Source organism: Salvelinus sp. IW2-2015, linkage group LG20 (genome assembly GCF_002910315.2).
Source record: "Salvelinus sp. IW2-2015 linkage group LG20, ASM291031v2, whole genome shotgun sequence".
NCBI classification, from domain to species: Eukaryota; Metazoa; Chordata; class Actinopteri; order Salmoniformes; family Salmonidae; genus Salvelinus; species Salvelinus sp. IW2-2015.
Window position 1 is genome coordinate 20810465 of NC_036860.1, and position 15092 is coordinate 20825556.

At 42.3% G+C, this 15092-nt stretch overlaps 1 protein-coding gene across 1 annotated transcript; it reads left to right on the forward strand.

The window, feature by feature from the left end:
* Nucleotides 1-418: 418 nt before the first annotated feature.
* LOC111981965 (lymphocyte cytosolic protein 2-like) lies at nt 419-11784 on the forward strand. Its single transcript, XM_070449264.1, has 21 exons — nt 419-982; nt 1130-1192; nt 1325-1371; nt 1998-2063; nt 2160-2188; nt 2302-2342; nt 2473-2701; nt 2986-3053; nt 3153-3213; nt 3329-3430; nt 3517-3542; nt 3860-3879; nt 4137-4241; nt 4697-4721; nt 5739-5751; nt 5887-5962; nt 6101-6144; nt 6324-6409; nt 9929-10003; nt 10249-10398; nt 10739-11784. The coding sequence occupies exons 1-21, from the start codon at nt 905-907 to the stop codon at nt 10874-10876; spliced, it is 1542 nt and encodes a 513-aa protein (XP_070305365.1). The 5' UTR covers nt 419-904; the 3' UTR covers nt 10877-11784.
* The last annotated feature ends 3308 nt before the right edge of the window (nt 11785-15092 follow it).

The window sequence follows — 15092 nt, forward strand, 5'->3', positions numbered from 1 at the left end:
AACCACTAGGCTACCTGCCGCCCCAAATATACACATACATATACATACATACAAATACACATACATGTATAAATATATATATATATATATGTATGTATTTTTTTATTGTATTTTCCTTTATTATTTCCCGCAAACCCTACCACCCCTCCCCTAGTTGGAGTAAACTAATAAAGGCTTACACATAGTATATACATTTTACGGACACAATCTATTTTTCAATAGTTATATTTTGTTTGTCTTTAGTCCTTGCCTTCCTCTAACCTCCACCTTTCCAATCTATTTCTGTGAGTGTCGTTAGGCCTATTGTGTATGTTATGCTCCTAGCTATGTTAACTGGTATTTTTCTTACAAAGCGCTGTACTTCCCCTTGCTGTTGCCACCACTACTGTCATCATCAACAGGAAACGCAAGAGGAAGTTTGCTTTCTTTCTTTTCTCAGAGCTCTCAGAGAACGGACTAGCTTTTAAGATGTTAAAACATTCAAATGTATATGTTGCTGTTGTCTGGACTTCAGATCATACATAACTCTTGGTGGATGGATTTCATCACCTACCAGCCACTTGACATCACACGATTTCACAGAATCGTTTTTTTTCAACTTTTTCCCTCAGATAGCACTTGTGGTGGGTGTTGTTCTGCCTCTTTTCTGTGTTGTGAAAGASTGATATCTTCCCATTTTATTTCTCTGAACACTGTTCAGGCTGCACACTTCCTCCGCACAGCGCCAGACAGAGCATTGCCAAGGGTGTCGCAGCGAGATACAAGGAGCCATTTTCTGACAGGCCTCAAAGTCAAACGTGCCTATGGATATGACTGCCCCGTAACAGAGGAGGTTTCCCAGCCAGCTGTCTTTCAAAGGAGTTTGTAAATATTTCATTTATATTCAGAAGACAGAGGGGAAACAATGAGTTTTGACAGAGTGCCATCCAAGTCAGAGGTCATGGGCTGGAATCCACACCAATTGTCAGACTACATGAGGAAGGTAAGTCATTTTCAGGTTAATTTTGCACCTTTTGTTGACAGTTCACAACCTGTAAAAGCTTTCCTTAATTCTCTGTCATACAACATCATATTCAAAGCTGTTTCACAGTGTCCATATTAATTCTATTTTATTAAAAAAAATTTACAGTTGGAGTTAAGTGGATGTGACAAAGTCATCGTGAAATGTAACATAAATGGGCAAAGGTTCTTGGTAAGAAATATGAAGCAAATGTGTGTCCCTTTTCCCACGTGTTCCTAGTTGGACTGGAAGACAAAATAATTAATCTTTGGACTGTCATGTAATATATCACTTGATGGAAATACTTCATCTATCATTTTGTAGAACATGAGTGAAAATGACATTCAGAAATTCCCCAAAGTCCATTCACCGTGAGTATTTCATTCATTTCTCTTGAATTTTGTTAAACTGAACATTTCGACAATTACGTCAAACCATTTTTACATGCTCACATGGAAAACCAGCATTGGCACCCAGGTAAACTAAGCACCCTGAAAAAAGTACTCCAMTTTTGGGTGGACCATTGTAAGGCAAAATGAAGACCACTCAGCCTCTTATGCCCCTGAACAATGAACATGTTGGGAAGTATGATTATTACACAGGGAGAGGAAACTATTCAACAGAGATAACCTTTTTTTTTAACATTAGTGTTTTAGGGCAGGAAACAGTAAAGAGGGAAGGAGGACGAGAAGGGATAGACAGATAAGGAGGAGAGTGGTAGTGTGCCTTATTTTAGAAGAACATTTGGAGAGCCAAAGAGTGACAATGAAATTTCAATCTACTTTTTAGATCCCACATCCTGTCACAGGCGGACTCAAATAGTACTCACCAATCACTGCTCACAATATTAAACATGTGACACGTGCTCAGAATACAATTATAAGGGAATTATTGACTGTGTCGATACGCGACTGTGTGACAAAAGATGGAAACACGGTTTGCCCCAATAGATGGTTCCAGTATTGACTGCCACAATGTTGTCTGCTCTTTTTTACAGACTTATCTCCAAAATATGCTGTGAAATCAACAGGAAAGAAGAAAAAAGGCCATTCTTTACTAAAAGGTGTGCACTTCTTGCAATTCTTAGCTATTAAACTTTAGTAGTTTAATTCAAAGCAATATCCAAGCACAATCTTGCTCTCCTCTGTATTTTCTCCAGATCTGCAGCACCAAAATATCATGAACCAGGTATGTATTATTTAGAATTTGAAAGCATAGACCTTACCCTAGATCAAGTTATTATGATTGACATAGAAGCAATTGGACCATGATAAATGGGACATTTTACCATTCTACTGCAGATACTTCACAAGAGGTTCAGCCCTGGGGACCTGATGAATTTGTAAGTCTGTATTTGGCTATGTTACTTTACTGCATTCCATTCCTCCCTGTTTAGTTCATTTCAAGTCTTGTTCCTCTCTGGATTATTTATTTWTTCATCAGTATTTAACTTGGTTGTCTGTCACTCCCAGGATGAGGTGAGTGACGATGACTATGAAAGCCCAGATGCTGATGATGATGACGGCAGTGTGGGCGATTATGAGTCACCAACAGAGGGGCCGGAGGTTGGAGGTGAGGACAGTGACAACGACTATGAGCCACCTCCGTCTGAGCCGCCTGATGAGATTCCCCATAAACTCTGTGCTGCCACGCGCTTGGCTGACGATGACTACATTGGTACGGAGACATCAGTACAACACTGCCATGCAAAACTACTCTCACAAAGGACATATGTTGTCACTTTGTATTGTCCCACATTGATTACAATTTGTGTGTGTATGTYTGCGTCTGTCTGTCTGTCTGTCTGTCTGTCTGTCTGTCTGTCTGTCTGTCTGTCTGTCTGTCTGTCTGTCTGTCTGTCTGTCTGTCTGTCTGTCTGTCGTCTTCTGTCTGGTCTGTCTGTCTGTCTGTCTGTCTGTTCTGTCTGTCTGTCTGTCTGTCTGTCTGTTTTAGATTTTTAACCCGCCCCGCGGTATACGCTACAGGGCAACCACCTCCACCACCTCAGCGCCCTGGGCCTGGTCCTCCACTCCCCTCCGCCAGTCGCCCTTGTGTGAGTATGTCCCCTCTGACTGCACCCCTCTTTCACTCCTCCACACTCTCTCCTTTCACTCTGTCCTTCATCATTACGTTAAACTCCTTGTTTCTGCAGCTAGTGGAGCCTCCCCCACCCAGAAGGGAGCAATCTCCCCAGCGCCCTGGCAGACTCCCCGGTAAGAGTAAGTGTACACTCTGGAATGTTAGTATCTCACTATAAATATAGCATTTGAACACTTTTTAGTCACTTGTATTGATTTTTACCTTGTCTTTTCATATTGTCTTTTAAAGTGCCCGCTCCTTTCTCAAGTGCTCCCCCTGCTCCACTAGTTGACCGCAGAATAAAGCCCACCAAACTGGAGCGAACAAACCTTAAGGAATCTCCAATACCAGGTACTCTCACACCAATCTTAACCTAGCAAGCAAAAGTTTACTACAGTAGTTGTCTGTTCTTACACCTGCTCTGTTTGTCCACACAGCAAGGAAGTTGAACACAACAGATAGGGTGAGAATTACATTTGATTATGTTCTAATTAGTCCTATATTGTGTCCAAACAACTTTCTTCTCATCCCTACATCATCGCTCAATGTCCAGTGAAGACAAATATACACATATATATTTTATGTGCTTGCTGAAGTTATATTTAGCTTTTTTTTTTATAACTGTTATATTTAGCTTTTTTATTAACTGTATACATTTTATCTAGAAGCATGTCCACATGTGAGTGTTTAAAGGCCGTCCCAGAATCTTTACTAATTGTTTGAAATAGGTCGATTTCACAATGAWGTATATGACATGTTTGTTTTTCCTCACACACACAGCCTGCTCCACATTTATGGAGGTAAAGAAGTCTTCTTTTTGGTGTATTGCTTTGCTTCATGTGACTTCTCTCAATTCTATTTMATGTCATTGACAATGCACCGCCTGCCACGTTTGAATTGTGACTGCACATGTGTATGTATATGTGCCACATGGGTTGTACATACACTCAGTTATATAACTGTACCTTTTCTCAAGAAATGAAACAAGCTATAACTGAAATGCTCACTACACTGACCAGTATGGGAACCTCTGACTTCGCATACCTTCTATTTCCAGGCCTCAGGCAGAAGAGAGGAGTCCAGACCCTCCCAGGATGCCCAAACCTCCCCTCCCTCTGTCAGCTAGAGTCATCAGGAGCAGCTCGTCGGTGGGCAACAACAGGTCTGCAATGCATCCAGCTTCCCTTCATGCTCCATACAGCACAGCCCCAGACACATTATGTCATATACACTACATATYAGCTGMTCCTTAAATAAACACACTGTGGTTSAATGGTTAGGGAAGTACAGTGCACTCCATCAGGAATACATGGGGTGGAGGAGTGGAATTGTGGTTGTTTAGTTAGCGGGAGCTATTTGAGCTGGGGTGAATCACTGCCACAGATCACTCCTTTGTAGGACCTTTGCTTGTGGTGCAAAGGAGAAGCTCTCTGCATCACAATATGTGTATCATTTTAGTATTACCCTTCCAGTTTTCCGTCTGTGTTTCGTTTGATTTGTTGGCTGTTGCACATATTTGGCTAAGTCTTTGTGCTCGCTTACTCAGTTTAACGCTAATTAGAAATATGCAAGTGAATATAACAACTCATTCATCTGTAATGTCCATTTCTGTTGCAGATTTGTGCCTGATGCAAGMAATGAGGTAAGACTATTTCACTGGATCACCACAATGGTGGAAGTTTTWWWTTTTWATTTTACCTTTATTTTACCAGGTAAGTTGACTGAGAACACATTCTCATTTACAGCAACGACCTGAGGAATAGTTACAGCRGAGAGGAGAGGGGATGAATGAGTCAATTGTAAGCYGGGGATGATTAGGTGACCGTGATGGTATGAGGGCCAGATTGGGAATTTGTCCAGGACACCAGGGTTAACACTCCTACTCTTACGATAAATGCCATGGGATCTTTAGGGACCACAGAGAGTCAGGACACCCGTTAAAAGTCCCATCTGAAAGACGGCACCCTACACAGGGCAATGTCCCCAATCACTTCCCTGGGGCATTGTTKTTKTTTWYTTTAGACCAGAGGRAAGGGTGCAGCATCTGGTTCATCCAGGGACCAACATGGACCAACCCTGCTTAGCTTCAGAAGCAAGCCAGCAGTGAGATGCAGGGTGCTAATAATGATTTTGAAATTGTGTATTTAGCTTCACTAAACCCCTATTTATTCCTGGTTCTAACATGCGTCCTTTGTCCTGATCTTGTCCACATTATGATTGTGCCCATATTTYTTGACAGGTGTAGTAAGAAAATAAAAKACACATTGTGATCTGATTGTGATCAGATCTTCCTGACCACTCATTGTGTCTGGATATCTTGTAAGTGTAGATGGATCTGGATAGTGAAAACATTTAAATCATCATTATCCCGCCCTCTAAAATCATTGACAGGTGGCATGTGTCTTAAAATAAATAAATATTATTTTGAAAGGATATCCCTTCAAATAATGACCAGGAAATCTGGTCACAATGCGGACACAGTGGACGGATAAAATACATATTTAATAYCATGTGTAGACACGTATCTGCAAAAGTGGGCACAATCAGAACGTGGACAAGGTCAAAACAAAGSACTCATGTTAGCACCAKGTATAAACGGGGCTTGAGAAAGGGCTGTAGTTCCACCTCATACYATGTTCCTCTCTTATGTCATCAACAGGTACGAAATGAAGGTAAGCCATTTTCTAAAAGCTTTTTCTTCTTGAACAAGGGAACTTTACATTATACTTCATCTTCATCCTGTTTTACCTTGAAGGACTATRCAGTATGTCTTTCATTCTCATAATGATTATATGTATCTCTTCTAGTGTCCATGGCCAAATCCTTCAACTCTAACACATTTCCTAGACTAGTGCTCCCTAGACCACCCTTRCATTCAGACTGGTAAGATCAGTTGTTTTGTCATGTCAAAGTTAGGAATGAAAATGGATCATATGGAGGACATAACTTTGCAGAGGTGATGGAATTAAAAAGTTAACATTTGAATGGTAATCTGTAAACTCTTGTTTCATCTCTCTCCAGCTTGCCACCTAATATCGCTACAACTGCTTCAAGACTGCAGGCATGTGAGTGTTGTGTTTTCACTTCGGGTCCCCATTGTCAAACACTACTCTGGTAAATGATACTGTGTGACTCACAACTGACAACTATGACTCACAACTGACAACTATGACTCACAACTGACAACTATGACTCACAACTTCTCGATTGATCATTGATTGGATTCTCCTTTGTCCTTTCTAAGCTTTCTCACACAGGAGCAAGATTATGCCCGTGCCGTCACCTGTGCAAGCTTCCATGCCCCCACCGGCAGACCTAGAGGATGAACAGGTGACCGCCTACCATACAGACAGACCGACAGACAGACAGATTCTCGAATATGAACGTACTTACGTTGGACCTGCTCTAGTGATGCAATGACTTGCATAGCTCAGTAGGTGGTGACATTGTATTGTTCTTCTGAGGGAGTATTGTAGATTCTGGCTGCAGCCCCTAGTCTCAATTGCTGTGGTGTCTACGAGCAGAGCCCTTTGACTCTATGTGAGACAGTCAGCTCCTATTGAATCAATCAAATGTTTCAGTAGGCCCTCATACAGTACTSTATGTGAAAAAAATTGTAATTTTGAGCATTTAATCAATCATTCAATCAAATGTATTTATAAAGCCCTTCTTACATCAGCAAAAATCACAAAGTGCTATACAGAAACCCAGCCTAAAACCCCAAACAGCAAGCAATGCAGATGTAGAAGCACGGGGGCTAGGAAAAACTCCCTAGAAAGGCAGGAACCTAGGAAGAAACCTAGAGAGGAACCAGGCTCTGAAGGGTGGCCAGTCCTCTTCTGGCTGTGCCGGGTAGAGATTATAAGAGTACATGGCCATTAAGGCCAGATTGTTCTTGAAGATGTTCAAATGTTCATAGATGACCAGCAGGGTTGTAGAGGGTGCAACAGGTCAGTACCTCAGGACTAAATGTCAGTTAGCTTTTCATAGCCGAGCATTCAGAAGTYGAGACAGCAGGTGCGGTAGAGAGAGAGAGATTTTGAAAACAGCAGGTCTGGGACAAGGTAGTACGTCCGGTGAACATTGCCACAGGCAGAACTGTTGAAACTGGAGCAGCAGCACGACCAGGTGGACTGGGGACAGCCAGGAGTCATCAGGCCAAGTAGTCCTGAGGCATGGTCCTAGAGCTCAGGTCCTCCGGKAGGGGAGGGACAGAGAGAGAATTAGAGGGAGCATACTTAAATTCACACAGGACAACAGATAAGACAGGAGAATTACACCAGATACAGTGCATTCATTTATTACGTGACAGTCTTATTCTAAAATGGATTAAATCTTTTTTTCTCCTCATCAATCTACACAGAATACCCCATAATGACAAAGCAAAAACATATTTTTTTGAAATGTTTGCAAATTTAGAAGAAAAAAAAAGAAAGAAATATCACATAAGTATTTAGATCCTTTACTCAGTACTTTGTTGAAGCACCTTTGGCAGTGATTACAGCCTCGTGTCTGCTTGGGTATGATGCTACAAGCTTGGCACATCTGTATTTGGGGAGTTTCTCCCATTCTTCACTGCAGATCTTGTCAAGCTCTGTCAGGTTGGATGGGGAGCGTCGCTGCACAGCTATTTTCAGGTCTCTCCAGAGATGTTCAATTAGGTTCACTCAAGGACATTCAGAGACTTGTCCCGAAGCCACTCCTGTGATGTCTTGGCTGCGTGCTTAGGGTCGTTGTCCTGTTGGAAGGTGAACCTACGCCCCAGTCTGAGGTCCTGAGCGCTCTGGAGCAGGAGGATCTCTCTGTACTCTGCTCCCTTCATCTTTCCCTCGATCCTGACTAGTCTCCCAGTCCCTGCAGCTGAAAAACATCCCCACAGTATGATTCTGCCACCACCATGCTTCACCGTAGGGATGGGTGCCAGGTTTCCTCCAGACGTGACGTTTGGCAWTCAGGCCAAAGAGGTCAATCCTGTTTTCATTAGACCAGAGAATCTTGTTTCTCATGGTCTGAGAGTCATTTAGATGCCTTTTGGCAAACTCAAAGTGGGCTGTCTTGTGCCTTTTACTGAGGAGTGGCTTCTGTCTAGCCACTCTACCATAAAGGCCTGATTGGTGGAGTGCTGCAGAGATGGTTGTCCTTCTACCATCTCCACAAAGGAGCTCTGTCAGAGGGACCATTGGATTCTTGGTCACTTCCCTGACCAAAGCCCTTCTCCCCTGATTGCTCAGTTTGGCCTGACGGCCAGCTCTAGGAAGAGTCTTGGTGGTTCCAAAATTCTTCCATTTAAGAATGATGGAGGCCACTTTGTTTTTGGGGACCTTCAATGCTGCAGAAATGTTTTGGTACCTTTCCCCAGATCTGTGCCTCGACACAATCCTATCTCGGAGCTCTAYGGACAATTCCTTCTACCTCATGGCTTGGTTTTTGCTCTGACATGCACTGTCAACTGTGGGACCTTATATAGACAGGTGTGTGCCTTTCCAAATCATGTCCAATCAATTGAATTTACCACAGGTGGACTCCAGTCAAGTTGTAGAATCATCTGAAGGATGATCAATGTAAACAGAATGCACCTGAGCTCAATTTCTAGTGTCATAGTAAAGGGTCTGAATACTTATGTTTTTTCTTTTCGCTTTGTCATTATGGGAATTTGTGTGTAGATTGATGAGGATTTTTATTTATTTAATCCATTTTAGAATAAGGCTGTAACATAACATGTGGGAAGTGGGACACTGTGGCCCCGCCCGACAATTCCCACGGACAGGGCCAACCAGGCAGGATATAACCCCACCCACTTTGCAAAAGCACAACCYCTATACCACTAGAGGGATATCAACAGAATACCAACTTACTACCCTGAGACAAGGCTGAGTATAGCCCACGAAGATCTCCTCCGACACTAAAGCCCGACGGGGCGCAAAACCAGACAGGAAGATAATGTCTGACTCAACCCACTCAAGTAACGCACTTCTCCTAGGGACAGCATGGAAGAGCACTAGTAAGCCAGTGACTCAGCCCCCGTAATAGGGTCAGAGGCAGAGAATCCCAGTGGAGAGAGGGGACCCGGGCAGGCAGAGACAGCAAGGGYGGTTTGTCGATCCAGTACCTTGCCGTTCAACTTCGCCAGACAACACTCAATCATAGGACCTACTGACCTATTGAAGAAATGAGTCTTCAGTAAAGACTTTAAGGTCGAGACCGAGTCTGCGTCTCTCACATGGATATGCAGACCATTCCATAAAAATTGAGCTCTATAGGAGAAAACCCTGCCTCCAGCTGTTTGCTTAGAAATGCTAGGGACAATAAGGAGGCCTGGGTCTTGTGACCGTAGCGTACTTGTAGGTATGTACGGCAGGACCAAATCGGAGAGATAGGTACTGCTTTGTAGGTTAGCAGTAAAACTTTGAAATCAGCCCTAGCCTTAACAGGAAGCCRGTGTAGAGACGCTAGCGCTGGAATAATATGTGATCACATTTTTGGGTTCTAGTCAGGATTCTAGCTGCCGAGTCTAGTACTAAGTGAAGTTAATTTAGTGCTTTATCCGGGCAGCCGGAGAGTGGAGAGTTGCAGTAGTCTATTCTAGAAGTGACAAAAGCATGGATTAGCTTTTCTGCACATTTTTGGACAAAACATTTCTGATTTAGGCAATGTTACGAAGATGGAAAAAATATTCTTGACAGGTTCGTAAAAGACGACAACTCACTCTATTGAAACATTTGGAAACATTGCAAACGTAGCAATTGTTGTTGTGACATGGTTTTTGTCTGAATCCTATTACAGAAATTAGTAACAGGTCACAAATCCCATATTATTGATGTGTGATTGTGTTCCTGTGTGAATGTGTAGGACATGAACCCTCAGTGGTACGTTGGCCAGGTGACACGGAGCCAAGCGGAGGGCTGTCTCAGACGGGTCAACAAGGTGAGGCGTCTKCTGCTGCCAATATCACTCACACACCTGGTTGACTGTAATAACTCTCCTTCATGCACTGTACTTACAGATTCATCGTGACAATGGTTTTTGAAGGGGACAATGAAATATCATATATAGTCCAATGTCCAAAATGACAATATTATTTCAATAAATATGTATAGTTCACCAGTGCTCTGTGGTGATAGAATACAACACAAACACCACTGTGTTTTTCTGTTTCATTTGCTGATTAGGATGGTGCATTTCTGGTACGAGACAGTTCTAAGCGCTCGTCCATCCAGCCCTATACGCTCATGGTGCTTTACCAGGACAAAGTCTACAATATCCAGATTCGCTGCGAACAGAATGAGTTTCTGCTGGGAACTGGTCTTAAGGGCTCAGAGGTACACAATATCTACCTCATTCATCCTGACTAAGGCTAGGAGTTGTTCCTGATCAGGTCAAATGATCAAAAATAAATTCATAGCCCTAATTATGACCAGTCAGAGTAACATGTGTAATTCTATATCATATTAGCAAGCACTCTGAGGATGACGTAGTGAGCTTARTGAACTGAACCCATGTATCTGTAATCTGAAAGTTTGTAATATAGTACTTTTTGCCCCAAAATCAACGAGAAGATTTGATTAGATGTACAGCCATCCGACATGTATGTTTCAGCTTCTGTTATGATACGGCTGAATGAACCCCTGCTAATGGATGGGTTCGTGTTTTATGTTTCAGACCTTTCCGATGGTGGTACACATCATCAACCATTACAGACAGCATCCACTTCTGCTGATTGATGCTAAGAACCGTGAATCAGGTCAGCAGAACCAGTGTCCCCTGATCTACCCAGCAGGTCTCCATCCATCCTTTTAATAGAAACCTGGGGGAGGGAGGACAATAACATGGAGCAATAGTCAAGATTGACATTGGTTTTAATCAAAGAATACCACTAACATTATGGGGGAATGAATTATGCAACCWTTGAATTCCAGTTCATTGTCTTTACATGTACAGTCATTTAATGTAAAGCCAAATGACTCTTGGATGAAGAGTACGCCACTGTCAACTGTTTACTCGATGGACTTCAAAAAGAAAAGTCAATACTGGTTCAACAATATTTTTTTTCTCTACTTATGTATTTATTTGAGTACGGAAACCACAGAAGCTGAAAATGTCCATGTGTGTAGTTCTGTAAATGTTTATGTTGCTCTCTGTTATTTTCCTGTTACAAGCCTAGAGAGCAGCAAGCTCTGCTGTGAATCAGAACCAGCATACATTATCCAAGTAAGGAAATAGTGGGGTAAACAGTCAATCACTACTGCTGAGCTTTCATAATATGGAATTGATTGGCTTCCAAATAAAACAGTATTTCTTTCCTGCATGGCTAAATGAAAGCAATATTATTTAATTTCTGACACTGTATGTTCCTTTATGTAGCTGTATTTACTGTTTAAACAATCTTTTTATTGGAAACTTGTGGCAGAAATTCTACAAATCATTGGTCATTGATGGCGGCACACTAGAAAAACTTCMCTGACCTCTGTGCCAAATTCTGCCCATCTTTTTCATTGGCTTTTGTCAACGACTTCCATGGTTTCTCTAACATGCCTGAAACATAGACGATGACAAAAGGGTTGTCTCACTGCTGATCTTGTAGTGTAATATTAATACAAATTCCCCCAAAAATGTAAGCGTGTTGCATCTGCACCACTAACCTGTTGTAAAACATAATGCCTCACCACTGGTATCATAATCGGTGTATAAAAGCTTTATGTCCCTAATCTCAAATGTGTTTGTTATCATTTACACAAGCCTTACATTAGTGTAATACATGTTAAACCTGACTCCTCTGCCTAGACAGAAGATATAAAGCGTACTGTATGTAAAATACAATAGCAGACAATATAACCCTCCTGGAGAGACAGACATGCTGTTATGTCTGTGTCAGCACAGCAGGAGAGGATTACATCAATCACACTAACTGCCATCCTTGGCAGCCTCCAAGATTTTTTTTCCTGGAAATGAATCATAGAACACTTAACCTGTCCTTGCAGGCAACTAGAGAGAGAGAGAGAGAGAACTCTTTGCTGATAAGGTGGGATATATCTTTGGGAGGAACAAATGATGAAGAGCAAAAACTACCCAACTGCCATATGCCTCTGTTCGCCCAAATTTAGGCTTGAATTATCTATGACTGTGCAGAAATGTTTGCAGTAAAGCCTGCATGGATCACTGAAATCAAAGCCCTCGCTCACCCCGAAAAAGTCCATGGCGGTACATACGTTCCTGTCTAAGTAAAAAAATATTATTCTGCATGAAGAAGTCATAGACATCAAGCTCTCTGGAGCCACGCAGCCTGGTCTCATAGAATAGACCTAACATAGTAAATGAAAACTCAGGATACAAATGAGTATGATATGTTACAAGGGCTCTGAGGATCTCATCTCGGTACCTAATGGCAGTCAGGCTACCTCTGGCGAGCACATGGAGGGCTGTGCGGCCCCACAAAGAAATGCCACCCCACACCATGACTGACCCACCACCAAACCGGTCATGCTGGAGGATGTTGCAGGCAGCAGAACGTTCTCCACGGAGTCTCCAGACTCTGTCACGTCTGTCACATGTGCTCATGTGCTCAGTGTGAACCTGCTTTCATCTGTGAAGAGCACAGGGCGCCAGTGGCGAATTTGCCAATCTTGGTGTTCTCTGGCAAATGCCAAACGTCCTGCACGGTGTTGGGCTGTAAGCAAAACCCTCACCTGTGACGTCGGGCCCTCATACCACCCTCATGGAGTCTTGAGCAGAAACATGCACATTTGTGGCCTGCTGGAGGTCATTTTGCAGGGCTCTGGCAGTGCTCCTCCTTGCACAAAGGCGCAGGTAGTGGTCCTGCTGCTGGTTGTTGCCCTCCTACGGCCTCCTCCACGTCTCCTGATGTACTGGCCTGTCTCTCTGTAGCGCCTCCATGCTCTGGACGCTACGCTGACAGACACAGCAAACCTTCTTGCCACAGCTCGCATTGATGTGCCATCCTGATGAGCTGCACTACCCAGACCACTTGTGTGGGTGTAGACTCCCGTATCATGCTACCACTAGAGTGAGAGCACCGCCAGCATTCAAAAGTGACCAAAACATCACCAGGAAGCATAGAACTGAGAAGTGGTCTGTGGTCACACCTGCAGAATCACTCCTTTATTGGGGTGTCTTGCTAATTGCCTATAATTTCCACCTTTTGTCTATTCCATTTGCACAACAGCATGTGAAATTTATTGTCAATCAGTGTTGCTTCCTAAGTGGCAGTTTGATTTCACAGAAGTGTGATTGACTTGGAGTTACATTGTGTTGTTTAAGTGTTCCCTTTATTTTTTTGAGCAGTGTATATTTCGTCTCCAATGTTTCTTGAAAACATGGAATACATTTGCACAATGATCACTTGTTTGTCTCTCAAATACATCGTTACATTTGTTGGTTAGCTAGCTAGTGACTTTGAGCCATATTAGCAATGACATGAAATGAGTAAAAACACCTCAAAACAAGACATGGTATCACAGCCTGGTCTCATATACTAGACATAACATAGTAACTTAAATCCGGGCCACCTAAATTAGTAAGATATGTTACTGTTTGGTATKGTTACATAAGAGAGAAGGTTACTTTAAGCAAAAATGAAAGGAGGGTGGTTGGTCGGGGTGAATGGGTGGGCATATAACCCAAAGGTTGTGTGTTTGAATCTCATCACGGACAACTTTAGCATTTTAACTACTTAGCAACTTTTCGACTACTTTCTACTTTATAGCTACTTTGCAACTACTTAGCATGTTAGCTAACCTTTCCCCTAACCTTAACCTTTTAGTCACAACAAATTGGAATGCGTAACATATCATACACTTTGCAAATTCGTAACATATTGTACGTTTTGGACATTCGTAACCAGGCCCTAAATTTAACACCCGCCGCCCGCCAAATGCGGGTAGATTTTGGCATTGGCGGGTAAGAATGTCTAATTCACCAGCCACGTTGGCGGATGGTCACACACAGGGCTCTACAATGCAAGAATTTTATAAAATTTGGTTTCATATCTGGTAATACACAAATAAATAGGAATCCCTGCTGGAGGGCTGTGGGCGCTGTGAGTGAAGTGCTGAAAGATTTGTTTTTAGAACCAATGCACACAGGCATAACAGTTGATCTAACTACTAACGTGAGACTTTATCCTCATATTTAAAAAACATTTTGACTGGTAAAAAATCTTAGCGGCTGGTAGATTTTTTTATCTACTTGCCACAGTGGCTGGTAGAAGGAAAACATAGTTTTAGGCCCTGTTTGTAGCATATTGTACATTTTGCAAATTCATAACATATTSTACAAATTGCAATTTGTAAAACATATGATACGAATTGTAATTGAGATGGATGATGGACATCCACAAATTAGTACACACCATACGAAACATAACATATCATACAAAAACTAGTGTCGTAGATTTACGTACAGAATGAYACGAAATGCTCTGAGACCTGGTTGGGTATCAAGAACAAGATGAAACTAGCTGAAACGAGTCACTTACTATTCCCCACATGGCAGTTTCTTTTCCTTGTTGGTAGATATCTGGCCACCCAGACTCACAACAACTCCCGGACTTCTGCCCCATTGATGTGTGCKCATCGTTTTTGTGACGTTGTTAGCTAACCCATGTATAGGATTTCCCCAAAGAATAAGTGACCTATTATATTAGAGTCTAAATTGTTATGCATGCTTTTAAATTACTGTAATATTTGTAAATGTAGCACCAATTTCCCATTACTCAGTAACACAATAATTCTTAACATGTTCTTAACCATAGTGACTGGGTGGGTGTCAAATTAAAATTGCAAAACATTTCACAGAGCTTAGACTAACTGCTGTTGGAGTACTGGTGGAATTCCACCTCCAATTCAAAGGGAATCCTCCACGCCTAAACCGGCCTAAACTCACTCAAATGCAAAGTGTGACACTGTCACAGAAACAACCAATCAGAGCAGACGTGGGTGTCGCTGTAGTACTATAAATTGACCAGGTGAGACAGGTGGCAGGTTGTGATGCACCTGTA